The 24,120-nt window shown below is 44.4% G+C and overlaps 1 protein-coding gene and 1 long non-coding RNA gene across 10 annotated transcripts in view; one reads left to right on the top strand and one right to left on the bottom strand.

The window, feature by feature from the left end:
* LOC308478528 overlaps positions 1-22,991 on the bottom strand; it is a 578,068-nt gene extending 555,077 nt beyond the window's left edge. The window contains exon 1 of the long non-coding RNA XR_013987105.1: positions 22,937-22,991. This is a non-coding gene — a long non-coding RNA (uncharacterized lncRNA). The remainder of the gene's footprint in view (positions 1-22,936) is intronic.
* Positions 1-24,120, top strand: part of NLGN1 (neuroligin 1) — a 625,739-nt gene that overhangs the window by 175,376 nt on the left and 426,243 nt on the right. For 4 of the 9 annotated variants that reach the window (XM_081007897.1, XM_081007900.1, XM_081007896.1 and 1 more), the window contains exons 2-3: positions 7,004-7,843; positions 8,356-8,415. In XM_081007897.1, the coding sequence (XP_080864023.1) occupies positions 7,351-7,843; positions 8,356-8,415 (553 nt within the window). In that variant the 5' untranslated portion in view covers positions 7,004-7,350. Of the gene's footprint in view, positions 1-6,895; positions 6,914-7,003; positions 7,844-8,355; positions 8,416-24,120 lie in introns of those variants that run through there. The other 5 variants (XM_081007904.1, XM_081007903.1, XM_081007902.1 and 2 more) reach the window with 2 other exon arrangements.

The following is a 24,120-nucleotide window of genomic DNA, read 5'->3' as shown; positions in this document are numbered from 1 at the left end:
AAATGAAATGTCTTTGGTGGTTTCCAAGCCCCCATTCATATTGGTTTTCCACGAACATATTGGCTTTTCATGTGCTGTGTTTTGCCCGCGTAAGTGATTTGCAGAAAGCCAATTTTGAGGCTTGAAGGTCAAGGATGATGGGCTCATCTTAACTTACGCTGCTGCTGCATTGCATCATTATTTTGTTGCCCAATGTCAGGCAGCGCACTCTTCGCATAAGTTCTTCCCTCAGGCTATGTGGTATCTCTACTGCGACTGGCACAAAGGCATAGCTGGAGGGAGAGGGACCTAGTCGTCTGCAGAGGGTGTGACATTTCCCCCCAGCAGGGAATGAACTTAGGAATAAGGCGTACCCACCAGACAAGTAGGATATGTTAGTAGCACAGAAAGCCAACTCTTAAGTTAGTAATTTCCCCATTAGTTTCTGTTGTAGTTCCATTTGGTTTTGGCATGAATTCAGATTATTTAATATTTATGTGTCACTTAAAAAATAATAATTTGGGAGATGTTGTGATTTTTAAAGTCAAAATTAGGAAAAATGGTAATAATCACATGTAAAAGAAACTGTATGCAAGAAGTACATAAGGAGGCCATTTACAGGATAAAGGAAGTTTTTTATTTTTGTGTTATGTTTTCTTTGTGTAAGGGGATAGGAGTTTAATTTTAATAATTATATTGTCAATGGTGGTGGGTTTGTTTGTATGTATGAGTTGTTGTGGGCTATGTTGTAAATAAAGAAATAAATTCTGAAAAAAAAATTCAATATGGCTAATAATAATAAATCAATGTAACAAAATATAGGAATTAAATCACACATTCAAATTAAATCAAAATACGCACTCAACAAGTAAAACAGCAAAAGGAAACTGCATTTTATATACCATCCTCAGCGCAGCCATAATATCATTTTTTTACTTAATAGACAGGTCTTTACATAATGGAAATAACTGTAATTGGGAGATGTGCACTTTTTGTCCACCCCTATTAATGCAATAGGGACGCGGGTGGCGCTGTGGTCTAAAGCACAGAGCCTGGGGCTTGCCGATCAGAAGGTTGGCGGTTCGAATCCCCGTGACAGTGAAGGTAAAGGGACCCCTGACCATTAGGTCCAGTCGTGACCGACTCTGGGTTGTGGCGCTCATCTCACTTTATTGGCCGAGGGAGCCAGCATACAGCTTCCGGGTCATGTGACCAGCAAGACTAAGCTGCTTCTGGCGAACCAGAGCAGCGCATGGAAACGTCGTTTACTTTCCCGCCAGAGCGGTACCTATTGATCTACTTGCACTTTGACGTGCTTTCGAAATGCTAGGTTGGCAGGAGCAGGGACTGAGCAACGGGGGCTCACCCCGTCGCGGGGATTCGAACCACCGACCTTCTGATTAGCAAGTTCTAGGCTCTGTGGTTTAACCCACAGCGCCAATGCTGCCCAACTCAGGCATTGGCTCAGAATTTACATCAAGCATCAATCCATATACAAAGGAAGTGGGAATTTTAGGTCCTTTCTTGTGTGGGGAGGGTGTCACTTTAGATTGGAGTGGGGAACTGGTGGACCTCAAACGCTGTGGAACTCTCTCCTACCAACCTCAGTCCCCATAGGCAATGATCAGGGATGGTGGCAGTTGTTCTTCCACAGCACCTGGAGAGCTATTTGTTCAGCAGCCATCCTTCTAGAGGGCAATGTGCATTACTTCTCTTACTTAAAGTAATTCCCCCCAACATTTCTCCAATGAAAATAGGGACATCCTATCAGTAGCGGAGCTTCGTGCTCCGGCACCGGGGGCACAGAGCAGGCGGGGGTGTGGCACGCGTCCTGGGGGCGTGACGTGCCGTCTGCAGGGGAGTGGCGCTCAGCGTGGGGGCGTGGCAGCCGTGATGGCACCCTACCAGGATTGTGGTGCCAGGGGGCGGTACGTTCCCCTCACCCCCTCTTCCTCCACCAGTGCGTCCTAGTCAATAACAACTATTTTTATTGTTCTATGTTGCTTCCAACATAGATAAAAACATAACAAAACATTAAACATTAAAAAAACTTCCCTATACAGGGCTGCTTTCTGATGTCTTCTAAAGCTTGCAGAGTTACTTATCTCCTTGGCTCGGAGGTCGCATAACTCCATACCCTCCAACATTTCTCTGATGGAGCATTTTGTTCTTAGAAGAAGTGGCTTGCAATGTTTAAGACTCAGATCCTAATGCCTATGCTTCACTGCATGTCCTGAGATGGATTGTGTCCTTGGTTGGAAATATATATAAAGGAATGAACAGAAAGCTGGCTTAATTTAGTCCTTTCCGTTCTAAGGGGAGGGGAGGGAAAAACCTGTGAATGTACAAATGGGATTAAATGGCTTACATTTTAAGTCTTTTACTATAGATGAAACAGATCCTAGAATTGTATCTTTTCTCTCTGGGTCATTTGTTTGCAGCTCCAGGAATTAGAAGTCTCTCTGTGTGTGCCTGTATTTCAAAATTAGACTAATGAAAATGAGCAGCCAGATAAAGTCCAGATGTGTGAGAAATATTTGGATCAAAGGAGGTGATTCAGCGCTTGGCATAGGGCTCGTATTTTTTGCATGGTAGTGGGCTCGAGGAGGAGTCATGCCTAGTGGTGAGAAAGGCACATGCTCTGCATGTCTCGAAGGGCCCAAAATAAACGCCTGGTATCCCTAGTGAATGGATCCTGGGCTGCAGGGAAGGCAGTGGGTGACAATGGCTGCAGTATTGCACATGGTTACGCATGCACAGTGAGCCTTCTTTGAGTGGGAAAATAGCAATAAAGACCCAAACACCAGCTGAGTCTCTCGTCCCACAATTTGAACCTTCCACAGATTATTTCCATGTTGGGAGAGTGGGGGGATGAACCAGACAATCCTCTGATCCATTGTCTTCTTTGACGATTACTTGTAGCCAAGTAAGATTATCTTCCATAAACAGTGTGCTGGTCCCAAGGGTTAACCGTGCGGCAAGGTCTGAGTCCAGTCCGAGGTCGAGGGTGCGATATGGAGGCTGTCCTGCTGGAACTTAGTTCCCTCCACCTCTCTGCCCTGAGCCTCTGCAGCTCAGGAGAGGCTGGAGGGTTACCGGACCCAGAGGCAACCTCCTCTTCCCCTGACGGGGCTGAGAGTGGAGCACCTGCAGGCAATGGGTCCTCCATCACCTCAGGAGCCAGAGCAGACTCAGCTGGTACCTGCACCCGAGGATTCAGCACAGGTGAGGACCCTTCAGGCTCAAGCCCCAGCCCCGGCTCAGCTGGTTCTGGAGGCGGGGACTCCTGTGCAGGCTGGGATTCCTCAGGTTCAGCCTCCGAGTCCGAATCCCAGGCCATCACACCCAGTTTTAACAATGAGTCCGTAAGTGACTGTGGAGGCTAATTCTGGATCCACACGTCCTTCCACAGTGGGGACATAGGTTTCCAGGCGGGAGTTGATCACGGTGAGGGTTTGCCAAGCGTGCCTTCCTTTTAGCACGTTTCTCCCTTTTGTCCTGAGTTCAAGCGTCTTCAGAGTCCATGATACCTTTGGTAAAGGCTGTTCTCAAATTGGAGCGCTCGTAGGCCAGTGTCTCCCAGTTGTCGGTGTTTATACTACATCTTTTTTAATTTGCCATGAGAGAGTCTTTAAACCTCTTTTGTTGACCACCAGCATTACGCTTTCCATTTTTAAGTTCGGAATAGAGTAGCTGCTTTGGAAAGATGACAATTAGGCATCCGTGCAACATGACCAGTCCAATGAAGTTGATGTTGAAGAACCATTGCTTCGACACTGGTGATCTTTGCTTCACAACACAGATTTAAATCAGAAGACTTATTTAATTTATTAATTAATTAGATTTATATACCACCCTTCAACATAAGATCTCAGGGCGGTTCACAGAATAAAAAAAAACAGGATAAAAACAAGGAAAGAAGTCGAACAGAACGCTGGGGGTGTCACATAAAGCACCATCAGTGCACATTGAAAGCACATGGCTGCCCCCAAAGAACCCCGGGAACTGTCATTCCCCCCTGAAAGAGCTACAATTCCCAGCCCCCTGAACAAAGTACTTTGTGCTTTAAATGTACAGTGTGTGGTGTAGTGGTTAAGAGTGGTAGTCTCCTAATCTGGTGAACCGGGTTCGCATCTCCACTCCTCCACGTGCAGCTGCTGGGTGACCTTGGGCCAGTCACACTTCTCTGAAGTCTCTCAGCCTCACTCACCTCACAAAGTGTTTGTTGTGAGGGAGGAAGGGAAAGGAGAATGTTAGCTGCTTTGGGACACCTTCGGGTAGTGATAAAGCGGGATATCAAATCCAAACACTTCTTCTACAGCCCTGCTGCATTTGCCTCGTCCTCAGGTAATATCTGTCCAGTTCAGAAGGTCAACTTGAAGCTATGAATGTGCCTCTTCTTCTGCTCACCTTTATATCCTGCTTCTGTTGTGGAACCAAGGTGTGCATATGGTTCCCAGGCAGCTCCTCTCATCGCCAGGTGTTGATCAGATCCAGGGTTCTTCCAGATGGGGGCTTTCTTACGCAGACAGGTCATTCAGATTTGGAGCGACGGTGATATGTGACTGTTCCTTTAGCCTCACATTTTCCATAGGCATTCCACTGCTTCCTGCCCACGTTTATTTTCTCTCCTGCTGGCCCTTCTGTGTGTATGAAATCACATCTAACGTTATGTGCTATTCTGTCCAAATGTTGTTGTGCGGTGGAACCTCTGTGTTCCTGGGGGGGGGGGATCTTTCTACTCTAGCATGGAAGAAAGAAGGGCACAAGCCTGCCTAAAGGCACCTTTCGCAGGAAGGCTTTTATTAAAATTAGAGGAGAGATGGAACCTGGGTGAAATTGCCAGGAAAGAAGGCGGGCGGGGGGAGGGGAGAGAGATGCCCCATCTACCTCCTTACTGCCTTCTGAGATAGATTGTTCAACATGAAATATGCACCAAATTGCATGCTGCTCTATATAGCTTTCACAGTATTCTTCTTCTTAAATAACCTTAATGACAGGACAGTTGGACTGTGAGGCATTTTGAATCCCCTCTGCAAAATTATGCAGGGAAATGATGGAATTCATTAGAAACTGCTTATAAGTTCATTAGAAACTGCTTATCCCCCCCCCCACCCCCTTCCCCCCCAAGGCAGATATGTGTGTGTGTGTGTGTGTGTGTGAGAGAGAGAGAGAGAGAGAGAGAGAGAGAACTGCACAAGGCCAAAACTCTCTATTTCCTTGTATTCTCTCCCCCCATAAAAGGAAAAAAATAATCATTGTTTGTCATTGTCAAGCTAGGCTTGGAAACGTGATTACCATTAGTGGAAAGGATGTAATAACATGGGCTGAACAGGGTTCTCCCAAGTACTGCATTATGTCCACTTCATTATAAAGTAGAACTGGGAAGAAAGGAGCTCTGGGATTGCCATCTAGGATTTCAAATCAGCAGAGAGTCAGCTTGGGGCTTTCCAAAACAAGGTGCAGCTCCTAAAGTGAGATCATCTGCAGAGATGTGCTCTGCTTCTCCAGTGGGAATTTACGAGGGTGGGGTGGGGGCTGCAACAAAATGTTGCAGTGCAGCATTTTATCCACTGTGATAAGAAATACAGAGTTATTTACTTATAAGTAGATGAGAAAGTAAATGAGGAAAAAAGGAAGAGGTGATAGGAACCAAAGGTGTCTTTTGTCTGTCCGGTGACTCCCACTATAAATAATCTAGTGTAATGTGCTCTTACCTGCAAAATCCAAACCAGGGTTTGGGTTTCTTAACCACAACATGGTAGGCATCTGAATGAAGGCTAGAGGTGAGAAGGAAATTTTATTTGGTTTGCATTTAATGGGACATCTCCCTAATGTATGCTTCCCAAAACAAAACAAATTATTCGTATTATAAGTAGTGGTGATGTTCTCATTTTTAGTTGTTTTTCCCCACATAAATTGACCCAGAGCAACCTACAAAATAACACATGCATCAACACCAAGTATAAGAAACCTGGGCCGATACAGTGGTACCTTGGTTTACGAACTTAATCCATTCCGGAAGTCCATTCTTAAACCAAAGCATTCTTAAACCAAGGCGTGCTTTCCCATAGCAGCAGGGGACTCAATTTACAAATGGAACACACTCAACAGGAAGCGGAACATGTTCTGCTTCCAAGGCAAAGTTCACAAACCAAAACACCTACTTCCGGGTTTGCAGCGTTCTTAATCCAAGTTGTTCATAAACTAAGCTGTTCTTAAACCAAGGTACCACTGTAGTCCAGCAATTTCTCACTCCATGGACATTGTCCAGTAACCCAGTAACAGAGAAGATTGACAGCTTGGCTCCACCCACGTTGGTTGTTTCCCACCTTCCAGCCTGGTGGGATTCCTTACCTTTGCAGTAGCAGCATGTTTGTGAGAGCCATCGAATCAAGGCACCCCTGCTGGCATATTAAAATGTGTGCTGAGTTGCACTGACACTGTATTCCTTTGCCACAATGGCGGATTCAGAGGTTATTTCAGAATTGTTCTTTTGAGACAGCTATAAACGCAGAGAGAAACGTAGTCCTGGCTGTTTGTTGATGCCCTCGGAGTATTCCACAGGTCACTGGGAACTCTGTGGTCCACATTGTATTTACTGCTTCTCTTAAGGTTGTATAAAATTATAATTGATTTGTGGTTGCTATTAAACCATCCTCTGGTAACAAGTTTAAAATTGATTGCGAGCCCCTTTGAGACGTATAAAGAAATGCAACATTAAAAACACATTTAATCCGGCTTTGGAATCCATATGTTTCTTTTCGTGAAATGAGACTTCAAAAGCTGCGGTTTCTCTGAAAGCCTGCACAAACTCAGCAGGTGACGCCATAAATAACCTGGCAATCAGTATTTTTTTTTTACCTGTCATCTCGTGGAACCATAAACTACTTATTGTACCATTTCACTTCACGTGGCTCCAGCAACTATTAATGTATGTGTACAGTAACTTGTAAAACATCTAGTTATTATTCTGCCTATATTAGCTCTTTCATGCTAATGATTTATTTTTCATTTTCTCCAGGATATAGACCCGCAGCTAACTGGAATTGATTTATAAGTGGGGAATCGGCAGCAAAGAGATGCTCTCTTCATATCGCAACTGTGGAAAACAGAATTGGCAATTGAATGTCGCCTGACAAATAGGGCAGAGTGAAGATGCTGCTTCGGCGGGAATGAAGTCACAGGGAGATGCCTGTCATGTGCAGAGGCTTTTGAGAGTTTTCTGACAGGCTCCCCTTCTGGAGGCTTGAGCCATCCATTTCATTTCCCTGCTCCCTTGCCAAGAGCACTGCTTCACCCTCTCCCTCCCCACCGAGTGGATACAAATAAGATTTGCTCCAACCACAGCAGGGCAACTGATGTGGGACCATGGCTTTTCCAACATCCATGTGGCTGAACTGCGTGTGGAGAGCGATGCTGGTCCGCCTGCTGCATATGGGATTGGATGCCACCTTCACCCTCTGCATACTCGGGTTCTTGCTTCACGCTGCCGCCGTCTCGTCGCAAAAGTTGGATGATACTGACCCGGTGGTGACCACCAGCTTTGGGAAAGTCAGGGGGATGAAGAAGGAGTTGAACAATGAAATTCTGGGGCCGGTCATCCAGTTTCTCGGGGTGCCGTACGCTGCTCCTCCGGTTGGGGAGCGCCGATTCCAGCCTCCTGAACCGCCGTCTCCTTGGCCAGATATCAAAAACGCCACCCAGTTTGCACCGGTGTGTCCCCAGAACATTATAGAGGGCAGGTTACCTGAAGTCATGCTCCCTGTCTGGTTTACTAATAACTTGGATATAGTTTCTACCTACGTGCAAGAGCAGAATGAGGACTGCCTCTATCTGAATATATATGTCCCAACTGAAGATGGTGAGTTATTTACAGGAGAAGCAGGGAGATCTTTTTGTTTCGACTTTCCTATTGAAGTTCTTTACTATTAAATCATGTGTACTGGTAGCCAGCACGGCTTTCTTGTCTGCATGCCAGCTTTTTCTTCCCTCCCAACTTCCTTTTTATTTATTTTTTTACTTTATTTCACATCTATGCATGTGGCTTTTCTATGTATGCACCAGTTCTAAGCCTCTACTACCGTCCCTTCTCCTCTGATCTTGTCTCTACTCATTTTCCTCGTCCTTCAGCACGTGTATTTCTTAGGTCAAAGTTGGTACCTAAATGCTCATTCCCACCCATTGACTTCTGGGGAAAGATGCATCAACATCTTGATCCATTGCATGGGTAGGCCAAAGGAGTCGGGACTCAACCGAGTAAATAAATGACGTCAATAAGCCAGGCCATCTTGAGCTTAGCTAGCGGTATTGCATGCTCCTACTGTCTTGTCACGGAGCTCCATGTTATTTTCTAGTCTTCTATTCATTTTTCAGTCAAAAGAATATCCAAGGAATGTGCCAGGAAACCCGGCAAGAAAATTTGTAGAAAAGGAGGTATGTATAAAGTGGGCACCAATAAAAGAATAAAATCGAAAACTGGGTTGGAGAAACAAGAGAGAAAGATGGAAACTGTGCAGAGGAAGACCAAGTTAGTGCATCTTAAAAGGAAAAAAACAAACGAGACTGCTGTTGTTTATTATTGTAGTGCAGGGAGAAGATATAGCTTGTAACCAATGAGCTTGAAAACTGGTTAAATAGGGGGCAGTTTAAAAACAGCAGCATGAAAGAATAACTATTCCCCCTTTCCCTCTGGAAGCATAAAGGCTGAATCTCGCTCCCTTCCTCTCTTGTTCTGGCAGATTTGAGAGTTTGTTTGCACGTTAGTCTTGATAGTTAGAGGAGTGAAGCTCAGAAGTGGTTTGCATTTTTGTCCCCTTGTGGACCCAGCGATGTCACATATTGTCCAGTGAGTTCACACCTTGGACTTCTGTGGATCCCCTGAAACTCTTAGTTTGTTTGCATTTGCCATAGAAATGGTCATATGTTTGATCAGTTATAGTTCACGTAGCAATTTCCCCCCCTTTTCTTTTCTTGTTGAGCAAGTAGAAATGTTGAATATTAGTTTATATGCTGGGATGATATGGTGATACTGCGTTTATTATTTTTATAATTTATATAAGAGCAGAAATGCACTGGGTAGTTTATGCTGCACTTCATTGCCACTGCATATATCTGAATCTAAGCTGCAAATATACCAGTGATGAATACATCCCCAGTTTCTACTTGTAGGGATGCAAGACAGAGAATCTCAGTTTTTCAAAATTCAAGGGAGCGTTTTAGATTTCTAAGAGTTTTATTCCAACGTTGAACTTCCTCATATTCTCCAATACCTTTTGTATTCCAGTTTGGGATGCAAAATTTCAGATCCAGGATTCAGCAATAAAATTTATATTGTTGATTGCCGAGGGCGGGGAACATTCAGCTGGTGAAATCTAAGTATGAATTTCAGTCCTGAAATGCATGGATCAATTGTCCATTGATTGCACCAGAAGGGCAATAAGTAATAATTCCACTTTGTGCTACAATCTGTTTTGCGTAGGTATGGGAATGAGTTAACTTGGCGTTAATCCTATTGGTGGTGTAACTAACTACTGTGAAAAGCAATCACTTGTGATATGAAAAAAGTGGGGGGTGGGAGAGGAAGGTTATTGCATGTTCATTTACATTATTTGTACTGTGCCAAATTTTCTGGAAGTTTTCTATCTAATACACACACACATTTTAAAAGGCAGACTGGTTTAAATATAGGAAAGCAATGTAGCATAATTTTGTCACTATAATCTGGAAGGTCCTGTTTTTAGCTACTTTTTCTTTCATACAACTTAGCTCTTTCCTGCTGGGATTGTAGGATCTGCGAGAAAATGCCTTTCAGAATGTTTGGAGATTGCTAAGCTAACCGCATACATTTTTATCTACCTGTTTCATTTTTAAACACGGGGAAATTATCTTTTTGTTCACTGGAATTTGAAAGCACTGAATCATTCTATTATGTTTTAGATGTGTGAGGGAGCCTGCCTAGAAGGGGGACTGCTGAAGGCAAACCCACACGTGAAGAAAAAGCACATCATACAACTGTCTTGGGGTTGTACCACTTGAGAATGTAGGTGGACAATTGCATGCTTGATCACTCTCCCACTTAAAGCAACTACGGTAAACCACCTCCTCTCTAATTTGCTATCTGCCTTTGAACAGTAAGTTTGATGTGGGAGAGCCATCAAGTCATGCAATTCCTCCACCTAGAGGTGTAAATTTCAGAAGTGTTGAAGCTATCGACAAAAACATTCCCCCCTGGATATTATTTTTTTTTGGGAGGGGGCTGGGGTGGGAGCTGACTAATAGTGCATCCCTCTAGATCAGCCTTCCTCAACCTGTGGGTCCCCAGATGTTGTTGAACTACAACTCCCACCACCCCTAGCTAGCAAGACCAGAGCTCAGGAATGATGGGAGTTGTAGTCCAATAACATCTGGGGACCCACAGGTTGAGAACCGCTGCTCTACATCAATGCAGTCCATGCGGTTTCAGGCAGGAGACTTTCCAGTCCTACCTGAAGATGTCAGAGATTGATCCTGGAACTTTCTGCATGCAAAACAAATGCTCTACTACAGATCTATGGTTCTTCTTTGATGGAGATGGGCTCCTGGAAATAAATGAAATATAATCAATGCTTCCTTAACTTCTTTTAGGACATGAATTGCAGTATAAAGCTCACTCAGAAATAAGTTTCACTGTTTTCAATGGGATGTACGCCCAGGTACATGTGCCCAGGATTGTGGCCTTAGCAGGTAAACATGATGATGTTTGCCATCTTTATGCAATTTTGATGTGTAAATGCACAAAACCTATAGATGGAAATGCAAGCTGGTAGCTTGCATATCTTAGTAGCTAAGTGTATTTTAGTTTTTGCAAGACAGGAAAAGACGAGGAAAATGAAAATAGACACAATAAACATTGTATAAAGGAAGGCTTTGGTCATCTGGGTGTGGACATTGTGGGGAAAGATCTGGAGAACTTTGCAAATTGTCTGCATGCCCGAGGAGGCTTTGGGCATGTATCTGAGGACAAGCATCCCGCCTTAGCACATGGCGAGCTCTTGAAGCAGAAGTTTCAAAAGCAGTTTGAATTACAACATTGTGGGAAGAAAATAAATGAATAAACAAGCAAACTTACTGGGCGTACACAAGCCTTTAGACCTGGTTAGGCGTGGATTACATGTAACACTGCCTTGTGGTTTAGCTCTCTCCAGGAGCTGCAACATTTAGAAGTTATTTTCCAACATTTGCAGTGTTTCTTGTTTAGTAATCCAGTGAAACAAAGTAGCATTTATTCATTCAGCCCTTTCTATACCACCCAATTAACTAAATCCTCTGGGTGGTTCAGAAATGTTAAGAGGAAAAACAAAATCAAGAATAGGAATGGAAAATACAAAGAAACAAAGATAACCATTATAAATATAAACCTAGGCTGGCACAAATAGTGGCATCAGACCATTTCAGAACAGCACAGAATCACCATGAAAATGGAGAAGCAACACAGTTTTCCTAGCCATCATTTCTTTGTGCACCTACATTCTGAAGTGGTACTGTCCAAAGAGGGCTGTACCATTTGCTTTTTCTGAATGTGTAGGTAGCCCCTCACTCAGGGCCGTCTTTAGCACATGTGGCACTGGGGTGCAAAAAACTGCCTGGTGCCACCATTTTTTGGTGGGGCAGGCCAAAGTTGTTGAGCTTTTTTGGGGAGCACAACTCTCTCCCATGCGACTCCAGTTGGAGGGAGGAGAGCAGTCCCTACAGAGGCTTGGGAGGGAAGCTGTCCGCCTCATGTGAGCAGCATGCATGCGCTGGGTGGGCCTCCCAGGCGCGCAGGAGGGCGGAGCTGTCTCAGTGCCCGCAGCAGAAAAGCCTCCGGCACTCTGACGGACTCTGCTCTGCTCAGCAGCGGCTGTTGGCTGGCCTGGCTCTTCAGTCCCCGGACTCCAAATTTCGGCCCTGGACTCTTGGCCTGGTGCCCCTGAGAGCCTGGTGCCTGGGTGCCCTGCACCCCTAGCACCTATGGGTGAGCTGGCCCTGCGCTCAGTGCTTACATTAAGCGCTTCAGTCTTATTAGTGACTGAATTAATGGGTGTGGGTAGGTGTGCCCACCCACATGAGTCTGCATACTATCAGAAATAAAGCACAATGGCAACTGGGAGGAGGGCTGTTTCAGTGATCGATTTCTTTAATAAACGCTTGCACTGATATCTATGTTTCATGCCCTTTGGTATACCCAGTAGGACTATGGCAGGAGTTGCATTGGCTGTGAATTCTGTGTATCTTGCTCCTAGGACAAAATCCCCTCCATGGACACAATGTCTTCAACTGATGTAGGAATCAAAGGTACATGTGGTGGTTCAGAGGGGTTCAGAAAGCAGTGCATTCAAAAAATGCACAAGGGGGCGGGAATCATGGGTCACACAGGTGACTCCTGTCTTTCCTCACCACACCACACCACATGGCTATGTGACTACTGTCTGTGGAATTAGGGCACATGAGAAGGAAGGCAGTCCTGATTGGTCCAAGAGCATCCCCCCCCCTTGCTGGACAGATGTGCATGTATGTAAGTTGGTACATGCACAAAGCCCTTTCTCGTGTGCTCAATGCACAGATGGTGTCTGGCTGCCAGTAACACGGGCTAGACTGTGTGGCTCAATGACCCCATTGGATATGTGGGAGAGGATTGATTGATTGATTGATTGCATTTCTGATCGATCCTTCACCAGGAGTGAAATCCAGCAAAGGATAATGCTGCTGCTGCTGATTAATAGTAATAATAATAGTAATAATAATAATATAAGTCATTATTATTAGTAATAATATGCCACCCAGCTGACTGGGCTGCCCCAGCCACTCTGGGCAGCTTCCAACAAATTATAGAACCACAGTAAAATATCAAGCATTAAAAAGAACAACAGCTCTGTAGAACAATAACTGTGCATTGCATAATGATTTAAACATCATAGCTGTCAACTTCTCCCTTTTCTTGAGAGGAAACCTATTCGGAATAAGGGAATTTCCCTTAAAAAAAGGGAAACGTTGACAGCTATGTTAAACATAGGGCACATGTGTCACCTGCAACCTTAAAAAAAAGCAAGATCAAATAGCAGCAAGTGACAAACTGCTTCACACTCAGTGGCTCATTTCAGTTCTCACTGAATGAAAGGGGTTCACTGTCAGTGTCTTCAACCAGCAGAAGGACAGCAATGCTGGTCCTCCAATGAGCAACACTGCTTCTGCTCCCTGAGCTTCACCAGGAGTGAGCCGGAGCTCAGTGGTAGAACATCTGCTCCTTTTTTGGTGCCCAAGGCAAAAAGTTCAAATGGTGGTTGTTGATTTGTTAAAAATATAATAATGAATTAAATGATGGTGCTCCAGTCTACCAGCTAAGATGTTTCCCTTCGCCCTTCATATTGCTAGTATCCCGGCAATAATGGCCACGTGGGTAGCCATTCACCTATAGCCTCTGTCCATGTGGTGTGCCAGGCATTACTGTGGCCTCCTTCAGGCCCAGTTCACACAGGAGGCCTCAACAGAGCCTCTACATGTTGAGGAGCCACAAGCTGACTGCAGCAGCTGTCGTTTCTGATGGGTTCAACAGTTCTAATCTGTTTTGCTTGCCCACCTGCTTACTGTTCAACAATGCAGGACTCTTCTTGCAGCTCTTCAGAGCGAAGGGGAGATAGCTATGATGGGGCTCTCCACTTTCCTGTAGCAAGTTATGGAACCAATAGCTGCTACAGTGAGAGAGAGGCTTCTAACCACTTTGAGGGTCTTTTAGGCCTTCCAAATCATGTTCTAGATGCAAAATATATGGCTACTGTTCTCTGAACCTCAGTAGACTCTGCAAGAATGATAATGAAAAATATTTATTTCTGAAAGTTTAATTTTGTTGTGGCCTTTCCTTTATATTTGATGTGGTGAAGATGTCCTTTATTAACTTCCAGGACTGCAGATGACCAAACTAATGTGTGCCAGGGGAAAATTAGGGTGTTCTTCTAAACATCCTCATCTTGCAGTCCCATATCTCCTTTGAATAAGAATAACTGCAGTAATTTACATGCCTTGACAAACGTGCAGTGCAGCAGTGGCTGTTGTTATGCTGTTCATCAAGCATGTGTAATTAGCTGAGTGACTTTCGCCTTCTATTACCAGGCATTGATTTTACATAGTCATAAATAAAGATGCGGGGTTCCATTACTTTTAAATGTACAAATGTGTACCTGACTCTGTTTTTTAGTCCCAAAGCAAAAGGGAAGGTTGAAGACGATGCATGTGTAGTTGAGGAGTAGTTGAACCTGAGGGGAAAACAAAAAAAGACTTTCCTTCTAAATGCTCTCCTAATTTTTTTTTATTATATCTAAATAGGGCTAAGTCATGATTTATTGCTATTTATTATTATGTATTAAATTTGTAGGTCGCTTTTTGTTGCCCTGGCAACAAAACCACTTTAAATATTTTAAGCAAAAAAAACCAAACAAAGACACATATTGAAACCAACATTAAAAAAAAACCTTTACATTAAAACATACCACACCTACAAAAAGGCTGTTGATAGTTAAAAGCCAGCGGCTTGGTTAAAAAGGGATATATTTCCCTGGCACCTCAAAGTATGTAGATGACGGAGCCAGGTGAGCCTCCCTGGGGAGACCCTTCCACAAGTGGGGAGCCACCACTAAAAAGGCCCCATTCTTGCGTAGCCACCCTCCATACCTCCTTGTTGAGTGGGCACACAAAGAAGGGCCTCAGATAATGATCACAGAGTATGGGGTGGTTTATATGGGGAGAGGTGGTTTATATTACTTTACTGAAATTTGGACTTTTGGGGGGCGTGGTTGCATTAAAGCACCCCACCCACCCCACCCCTTTCTACCCTTCTGTTCCTTCTTTTCTGCTAGTTCATAGTTCTGGCTGTTGGTCTTCTAACAGAGCTGATGAAGAGGCTTTGTGGTCCCATCTCTCCGTTTTCGATTGAATCTGGGGGTGCACCACAAGGAGTCTCAAGGTGACTGTAGCAGCTGTTGGTTCTGACAGGAGCTACCGTTGTAGCAATCATAGTCCTTCTTACTGCTGGTGCCCCACCTTCATAAAATGCCAGATTGAAGGCATGAAGTATTGCTATTGCTCTGTTTTGGCTTCGAATCCCTTAGCTATGTTGCATCATCATGAAGCCAGATAAGAGCCAATGGTTCGTATGCTTATCTGGGGATCTTATGAGTATTAAAATGGCATCCTGCAGCAATAGGAAGTGGTAAGGCAAATTCACCAAAACTGAGTCCCTCTCCTTAGCCTGCACCATGGCAGTGCTTTTTAGTTGCTTTCACTTTTAAACACACAAAGGGGAAACATATTGAAAGAGCTGCGGGGCTGCACTCCTTGCCCCACCTTATACAATGCACGACTCCTCCTGGACCCTGCTTTCCTTGTGGTAGTGTGTTAGATCTCTGTGCATGAAGGCTTCCTCAGGATCTGGAATCTGCAGAAGACTTAATGTATAGAAGATGATGTGTGAAAACCTCCCTTTCTCAACGATCTAAGCTGACCAATGGACAGCAGTGCCAAGGCAAACTATGTGTCAGTGGGGCCAAAGACCTGACCCCATTCTACACCCGTCGTCCTTAATTTCCATAAACGTGTCCATAAATGCACTGCTTTCACAATCCACTTTATCTATTCTCATGGGGTTCCTACAGAATATAGAGAGTTAGAGGCCATTGTCCACAACTGTGTGCTGGTGCAAGTGATCCACTTTGCTGCTCTCAAACATTTCTCCGTTTGCTTTGTTGAAGAGACACATTTGACTTCATGTCTACAGCACCATCCTTGCCATGGAAGCGACTGGAGGTGGCTACAAATGGAGGGTTGCTATCCTCCCGGCAATTGAAGGGAGAGGCCGTAGCTCGGTGGTCAGACCACATGATTTACATGCAGAAGGAACTGGGTTCCATCCTGCATTTCTGCTTTTTCAGAAAGGAGCAGGACGTGATCTTGCTGAGAACTTGGGAGAGACTCTGATAGTCAGAGTAGACGACATGGCTGGGCAAACAGACTTTGGTACGAGGGAACTTTCTGAATTGTTAATTTGTTGGAGACTGCAGCCTTTTTCCAGCGCTGGTGATGCAAAATGAGTGTAACACCGAGAGGCTTGTTGTAACCATCTTATAATCATGGGTAATGTTCATTTTAATTATTTAAATAGGGAGCTGGAAAACAGATCATTAAAACTTAATGGTCATTATGACTCCTTATTTTCAATTTCCGTTCTCAGGCTAGGCATGACAAACAGCACAATACAATATATTCCTGCAAATTGTCCTGCCTTCGCTACTGCATATGTGTGTGCATGGTAAAAGCAATACATTCTTGCTGTTGCTCTTGACTGCTTCTGGACTGCTTCTTCCCACAACTGTATATATTTGAAGATGAAGGCAAAACTGATTGAAAAGTGTTCAGAGCTGCAATTTAATTTTTTTATTTTTTGCCTCCACCATACTTTCACTCCGATTCATTTTTAATAATGACAACAAAAAGATGGACAAGCTCTGTTCATAATAGCTGTTCCTATGCTCAGGTTCTTTGCTTGAGTTGGAGCTTCGTATGTGCAGCAGAGCGCATATGGGTCTCTGAAGAATGGAACAATCCATGACTCCATCTAAAAGAGCAATCTCTAAATGGTAAACATTCTCTTCAAAATTTGACAGGGCATGGGGGAATGCAGTTCTTCTGTCAACAGCATCCTTAAAGAAAATAAAGAGACAAGGAAGGGAGATCTGAATGAGAGTTAGCGCTAAGAAAAAGTAACAGTGTGCCTTGTGATGAACATACTTACTATGCCATGGTTGTTTGTGGACTACAACCCCCTTCATGAGATGTATGAAGCGTTACCCTGAGTTGCAGGTGTAGATGTACCTGCTGGTATGCGTGGGATGAACTGTAAATGTTTAAGTGAGAAGGAAATGAAATGCTCAAAACTATAAATGAATCTACCATAATTTCTTTTTATATAGAGTTACACGCTTTGTGGATCAGGGGAATGTTGTCAATGTGTTGTTGTTGTTTAGTCGTTCAGTCGTGTCCGACTCTTCGTGATGCCATGGACCAGAGCACGCCAGGCACTCCTGTCTTCCACTGCCTCCCGCAGTTTGGTCAAACTCATGCTGGTAGCTTCGAGAACACTGTCCAACCATCTCAGCCTCTGTTGTCCCCTTCTCCTTGTGCCCTCCATCTTTCCCAGCATCAGGGTCTTTTCCAGGGAGTCTTCTCTTCTCATGAGGTGGCCAAAGTATTGGAGCCTCAGCTTCAGGATCTGTCCTTCCAGTGAGCACTCAGGGCTGATTTCCTTAAGAATGGAGAGGTTTGATCTTCTTGCAGTCCATGGGGCTCTCAAGAGTCTCCTCCAGCACCATATTCAAAAGCATCAATTCTTCAGCAATCAGCCTTCTTGATGGTCCAGCTTTCACTTCCGTACATCACTACTGGGAAAACCATAGCTTTAACTATATGGACCTTTGTTGGCAAGGTGATGTCTCTGCTTTGTTGTGAATGTAGTGTATCTTCATTTCATTATGGCCTTTGACAAAGTCCTCTTTGGTATTCTTGTTGGAGAAGCTGGCAAAATGTGGACTGGATAAGATAACTGTTAGGTGCATTTGTAGCTGGTTGACTGACCAAACCCAGAGTGCTCATGAATGGTTTCTCATCATCTTGAGGGGAAAGTGACAAGTGGGGTGCCACAGGGGTCTGTGCTGGGCCCGTTGCTGTTCAACATCTTTATAAACATATTGGATGAAGGTATTGAGAAGATTTGCATCCAATTTTCAGATGATACCAAACTGGGAGGGGTAGCCAATGCTGCCGAAGACAGAATCTGTATTCAAAATGACCTTCACAGATTGGAGAAATGGGCTGAAACGAACAAAATGAATTTCAATAGGGACAAATGTAAGGTTCTACACCAGGCATAGGCAAACTCGGCCCTCCAGATGTTTTGGGACTACAACTCCCATCATCCCTGACCATGGGTCCTGTTAGCTAGGGATGATGGGAGTTGTAGTTTATATTTATGATGATGATGGTAGGAGTTGCCTGTTCCACACTTAGGCAGGAAGAACCAGCTGCAGGATTGGATTCTGCAGGAAAGGACATTGCTAATGATGTCAGAGCAACTGGATAGAGTTAGTACAGCATATTGTAGGTGATTCAGCCGAATGATCTTAGAATCTCCCTTCAGATCTTCATACCGAATTCATGAAGGTCAGGAGAGGAGGGGAGTATTTGCAAGGGAGTAGGTGGGAGTCACTGCACCCAGAGATCTTGGGGCCAAGAACAACACATGTTGCCCTCCCTTGCATGGTTTGTAGCCGGTGTACATTTATGCCAGCTTAGTTTACATTGACTTGCCAGCTTCTTGCGCACAGGATTGCTCCTTAAGTGGTAGATGTAGGCAGGGCTGTCCACATATCATTCCTCTTCATTTACTGCTCTGTGTTGCTTCCCCAATGTTCCCTGATCATTGCTGTCTGGAGGGCAGGACCAATAACAACAGCAACCCAGCACACTGGTGGTACAAAAAGTTGCAGGATTTCATCAGGAAGTTACAGGACATGGACTGATAGGAAAGGAAGCAGGATGACCACCTCAAAAACCTTTGCGGGTACGGACAGAATTGAAAGTGGCATTGTGTAGAACTGTGCCAATAGCATCCTAAGCATAAAACATAAAAAGCATAAGATGAGTCCTGCTGGATCAGACCCATCGGCTCATCTAGTCCAGCATCCGATTCTCCAAATGGCCAACCAGATGTCTGTGGGAAACCCAGGAGCAGGATCCGAGCCCAAAGCCACGCTCCCTCCTTGTGGTTTCCAGTCCCAGGAATGCACAATCAAAAGGGCTTTTGAAAGCTTATCGTCTTCTCATGGGCCTATTATGCAAATATATTCAGGAACCAGTTTGTAAACTTTCAGAAATCTCCTCCCATTGAATGACTTTCTGAAACTTCTCTCCCCCCCCCCTTTTTATCTCTTGTGTCTACATTGCCATTCCAATTCCAGATAACATTTGCCCAAAGTTAATTAATTATGCAGACCCGCATTAGGAGGGCAAACAGTGAAGTGGGAATCTGTCACCTGCTGTTTTCCTACAGCAAACAGTGAGTGCAGCTACAGCAGATCTGCACCCATGACAGAGGGCCCTTTAAATCCTGTGCAAGGACTGCCCACAGGCCTTTCTCTCTTCCCCACACCCCCTTTATGATCTCTTAATGCATATTGTCTGGGGAAATGGAGCTGCTGCTCCATGAGTTGGGAGGAAATATTCATGCAACAGGAACTCCCGGGACCAATGCAAAGTTGCTTCTTGTCTTGGTGCAGTGTTGATGCTGGGCTAATGGATAGATGCTGAGGCATTCTGCTGGGTGGCCTTATCAAGTATGCCCCATTCAGCAGTGGGGCAGATGGTGCTTCTCTGCCCGGGACTGGCAGAGGGAAAACAGGCAAAACAGGTTGCCAGGCCATGTGACTGAGATGAATAGTCTTAGGCATGGGTAGGCAAACTAAGGCCCGGGGGCTGGATCTGGCCCAATAGCCTTCTAAATCCAGCCCATGCGTGGTCTGGGAATCAGCGTGTTTTTACATGAGTAGAATGTGTTGTGGCAATCACACAGGGTCCCTGGATGTTTAATGGTCTATTGATCCCTGTGCCACCACTGTGCTCGCTTCCCCGCTGCCACCAACCAGTTACTCTCCGGTAAAACACTGAGTCCAGACAGTTGTTAAAAGTGAACCCCCCCCCCAAAAAGTTTATTTTACAGACATTAACAAGTTTATGGTTTCTCCGATAATATTCCTGTCGGTATCTTGATTTTAGTTTCTTTACTGGCCTATACCTTCCTAATACCTTCTGACTGATTATCTCAACTGTTTGACTGACTCCTCTTAACAAATTCTCTCACTCTCTCACACCCGACTAGCCCAACCCACAGACTTATCTTATCAGTCTCTTCTAACTCCAGACTGTCTTCTCCACCCTAACTCTAACTCTCTCTCTGTGCTTAAACCTTATACACAGGGTTATACACCCCCTGGGTTCCCATTGGTTGGTCATTTTACAATTAGTTAACCCTTTCCCTATGAACCCAGTACGATGTCACACACCTAGGACAGCAAACGCCACATGTGTGCTTTTATTTAAAATGCATCTCTGGGTTATTTGTGGGGCATAGGAATTCATTCATCCCCCCCCCCAAAAAAAAAAAATTTAGTCCAGCCCCCGACAAGGTCTGAGGGACAGTGGTCTGGCCCCCTGCTGAAAAAGTTTGCTGACCCCTGTTAATCCCTCCACAGTGTGTTTCGGATTGCAGCCTCAGTCAATCAATCAGTCAATCAATCAATCAATCAATCAATCAATCAATCAATCAGTCACACACTCACACACACATCCATGGCCTGCTTTATCTCTAGATTGAGGACCGAGCATAATTATTGCTTTACACATCGCAAAAAAAACAACCAAAACAAAACAAAAACCCAACAACAGAAGCAGACCCCTGGTTGGGATTCAGCCGAAGTCTCCCCCACCCCATGCCCCTATATGGGAACTTACTTATATGTACTGGCATTGGTTTTTCCAGCTTCAGCTCAGATGGCTGAGCCTGGATGAGCAAGTTGTGCTGCCATATCTTCAGCCAAGCTGGGTTTGGGGACCTAATGTTGGCTGAGCCAGAAATCAGCTGGCTGAGCCAACAATCTCCTGCATGCTAAACTGCTCGTCCTGGCACATCTTAACATAGTCTTTCTCCCTTAATGTCTGTCTAATGGAGTCTAGTGAGAAGTAGCATATATCCCCTCCCCCATCCCTTTTCTGTAGTTCTAGAGGGGGAGGAAGAGGAGAAAACACAGATGATGATGATGATGACTATTTTAAATGTTTCCTAGAATCCTAGAATCCTAGAGTTGGACGAGACCACAAGGGCCATCGAGTCCAACCCCCTGCCAAGCAGGAAACTATCCCTATTCCTTCCGGACTGTTAAATCACACACCACGATGTGCTAAGTAACTTGGAGCAGTGCAAACTGATTGCCTTTAGTCCCTTTCAGGAGTTTTACAGGGGTATGTTCTATGCACAGCCAGTGGTATGGGTCAGGATGCCACCTGCTGGCTCCGTCTCCTCCCTGCAGTTTATCCTCCATTGTTCTAAATTTCCACGCACACAGGGGGGATTTTCATACATTCCAAGGCACGTCAGTTTCAGCAGTGCAACTTGCACGGTGCAAAAATCAAGAGTACAGGTTGTGTGCAGGGAGCCGTAAGTGTATTGAGGTGCATGCATGTAGGCTCCAGGTTTTCTGCAGTAACCAAAGAAACACAGCCATGTACATAACTGCTTCAAAAGACTTAAGCATTAATACTTTGAAAATTATACTCCGGAAATGTACGTTTTTCATAAAACTTTGCATATAACATGGCATATAATTGGTTAAATTTTAAAGAAAAGTGAAACAAAAACAACAAAAACCCCTGACAATGCATGAGCGACTTAGACATGCAAGAAGCAGTCCAATATGGGCAAGGTTTGAACCACTGAATTCCATATATAAATCTGTTTTAATTGGATTTCTCCTCCATCCCTAACTCATACAGTGTACCTAGTAAGACACAGGACTTTTGATTCTGCACAAAGAAAGACATCTTGGCAGAAGGCAGGTCATTAGCTAAGAGCCTGGTATTAGAGAATGGATGCAGAGGTGGACGATGGATGGGAAAAAAACATGATCCAAAGTGGTACTTTAAATGTGATCAATGGTATTTTAATACCTTCTTTGAGCAGAAGGCCACATCAGAAATTGCTCTGGTTTTAGCTGGAGCTGCCTTGTGGCATGGGCTGGGCTCCTGCTTAACAAGACTTCCAACTCCTTAAGTGCCCAGAAATTGTTCTGTCCTACTTTGGATCCAAGCCAGTGTTTTTATTTTTTTATTTATGCATTTGTTGTTCTTTACATTTATTTATTTTTTTGAAGGCCATTGCCTGTATCAAACCGAGATGGGTTAAAATCACAATAAACCTTAAAAATACCTTGGTTTGAACCCAGAGTTTGCTTAGAGGATTTCCACCGATATCAACAGGACCATTGATTTCAGCAGGTCTACTTTAAGCATGCCTAAGTCTGGATCCAAGCCACTACTTATAAATGTGAGTGTTCAATGTAAACATAAGAAGAGGCTGGATCAAGCCTATCAAGTACAGCATCTGGTTTTCCAGTGGCCAACCAGGTGCACATGATAAGCCTGCCAATAATAATAATAATAATAATAATAATAATAATAATTTGTACCCCTCTCATCTGGCTGGGTTTCCCCAGCCACTCTGGGCGGCTCCGAACAGAATTAATGATGATGATGATGATGATGATGATAAAGCGATAAAATATCAGACATTAAATCTTCTCTAATCACAGGAAAGCAACAACACTCTCGATTCTCAGCAACTGGCTTTCTGAGGCATACTGCTTCCGACGCAGGAAGTAGAAAATAGCCATCATGGTTAGCTTATCCTCTATGAAGCTTATCCTCTATTTAACTTTTTAAAACTTTCATAAAATAGTTATTTACCATAAATTCAGCTCATGGACGCAGTCTTACAGATTTCTTATTTAGAAATAAGTCTTATGGAACTCACAGTGTACTCCTAAACAGGTATACTCAAAAGTAAATCTCACTGAGATCAGTGGGACTTACTCCCAGGCAAGCGGGTATAGGATCACAGCCTTCATGTGACTTTAAATGCAAACTTCTGAGAAAATGAACATAGAGTTTGGCTGCAAGGAAATTAAAGAGGGGACAAGACCCAGGTTGTGACTTAACGTTATATTTTATTGAAATTTACATCTGGTGTAGTGGGCAGAATGTGTTAAACAAGATGCAGGTTGAAATTTCTTTTCAGTGATGGAGCTCATTTGGTGATTTGGGGGGTATTTCTACCCTACCCTACCTTGCAGCATTTAGGTAAAGGGGACCCCTGACCATTAGGTCCAGTCGTGACCGACTCTGGGGTCGCTGCACTCATCTCCCTTTATTGGCCGAGGGAGCTGGTATACGGCTTCTGGGTCATGTGGCCAGCATGACTAAGTTGCTTCTGGCGAACCAGAGAAGCGCACGGAAACGCCGTTTAGGTAGGAGCGGTACCTATTTATCTACTTGCACTTTGACGTGCTTTCGAACTGCTAGGCTTGCAGGAGCAGGGACCGAGCAACGGGAGCTCACTCAGTTGCGGGGATTCAAACCACCGACCTTCTGATCTGCAAGTCCTAGGCTCTGTGGTTTAACCCACAGCGCCACCCGCTTCCCTTACCTTGCAGCGTTTAGTGATGATTAATTGGGAGAGGATGAACCATTGTATATTACCTTTGTTCCTTGGAAGATGTGATAAAGATAATAAAATAATATAAAGGTAATAAAATAATATATTGGGAGTTATATATTTGTGTGTAGCTATGCCTCCTCTTAGGTTTGCACCTGGCTAAAACCTTGATTGTTCATTGCTGCTTATGAACAAGGACAACCACGAGAAAAGTTAATATAACAGAAGAATGTAAGACCTGCCTGGCACTCAAGCAAAGTGTTCTAGAGGAACAGCGATATCCGTGTGTGTGGCTGGAAGATATTAAAATCTTATGAAATAGAGAGGGCAATTACTTTAACTGAAGCAAGAAAAGGACACTCTCTGGACTTAACATCAAGCAGATGGGGAATGTTATTACGTGGGAGGTGCTGTGGTCTAAACCACAGAGCCTAGGGCTTGCTGATCAAAAGGTCAGCGGTTTGAATCCCCGTGATGGGGTGAGCTCCCGTTGCTCGGTCCCAGCTCCTGCCCACCTAGCAGTTCAAAAACACATCAAAGTGCAAGTAGATAAATAGGTACCACTCCGGCGGGAAGGTAAACGGCGTTTCCGTGCGCTGCTCTGGTTCGCCAGAAGTGGCTTAGTCATGCTGGCCACATGACCCAGAAGCTGTCTGTGGAGAAACGCTGGCTCTCTTGGCCTATAGAGCGTGATGAGCACCACAGAGTTGTCCACGACTGGACCTAATGGTCAGGGGTACCTTTACCATTACCTTTACCTCGGGTTAAGAACTTAATTCATTCTGGAGGTCCGTTCTTAACCTGAAACCGTTCTT

The sequence above is a fragment of the Podarcis pityusensis genome (genome assembly GCF_964106645.2).
Source record: "Podarcis pityusensis genome assembly, chromosome: 5".
In the NCBI taxonomy this organism is placed as follows: Eukaryota; Metazoa; Chordata; class Lepidosauria; order Squamata; family Lacertidae; genus Podarcis; species Podarcis pityusensis.
The sequence above is the reverse complement of the archived record's forward strand: the minus strand, read 5'-3'. Positions and strand labels throughout refer to the sequence as shown.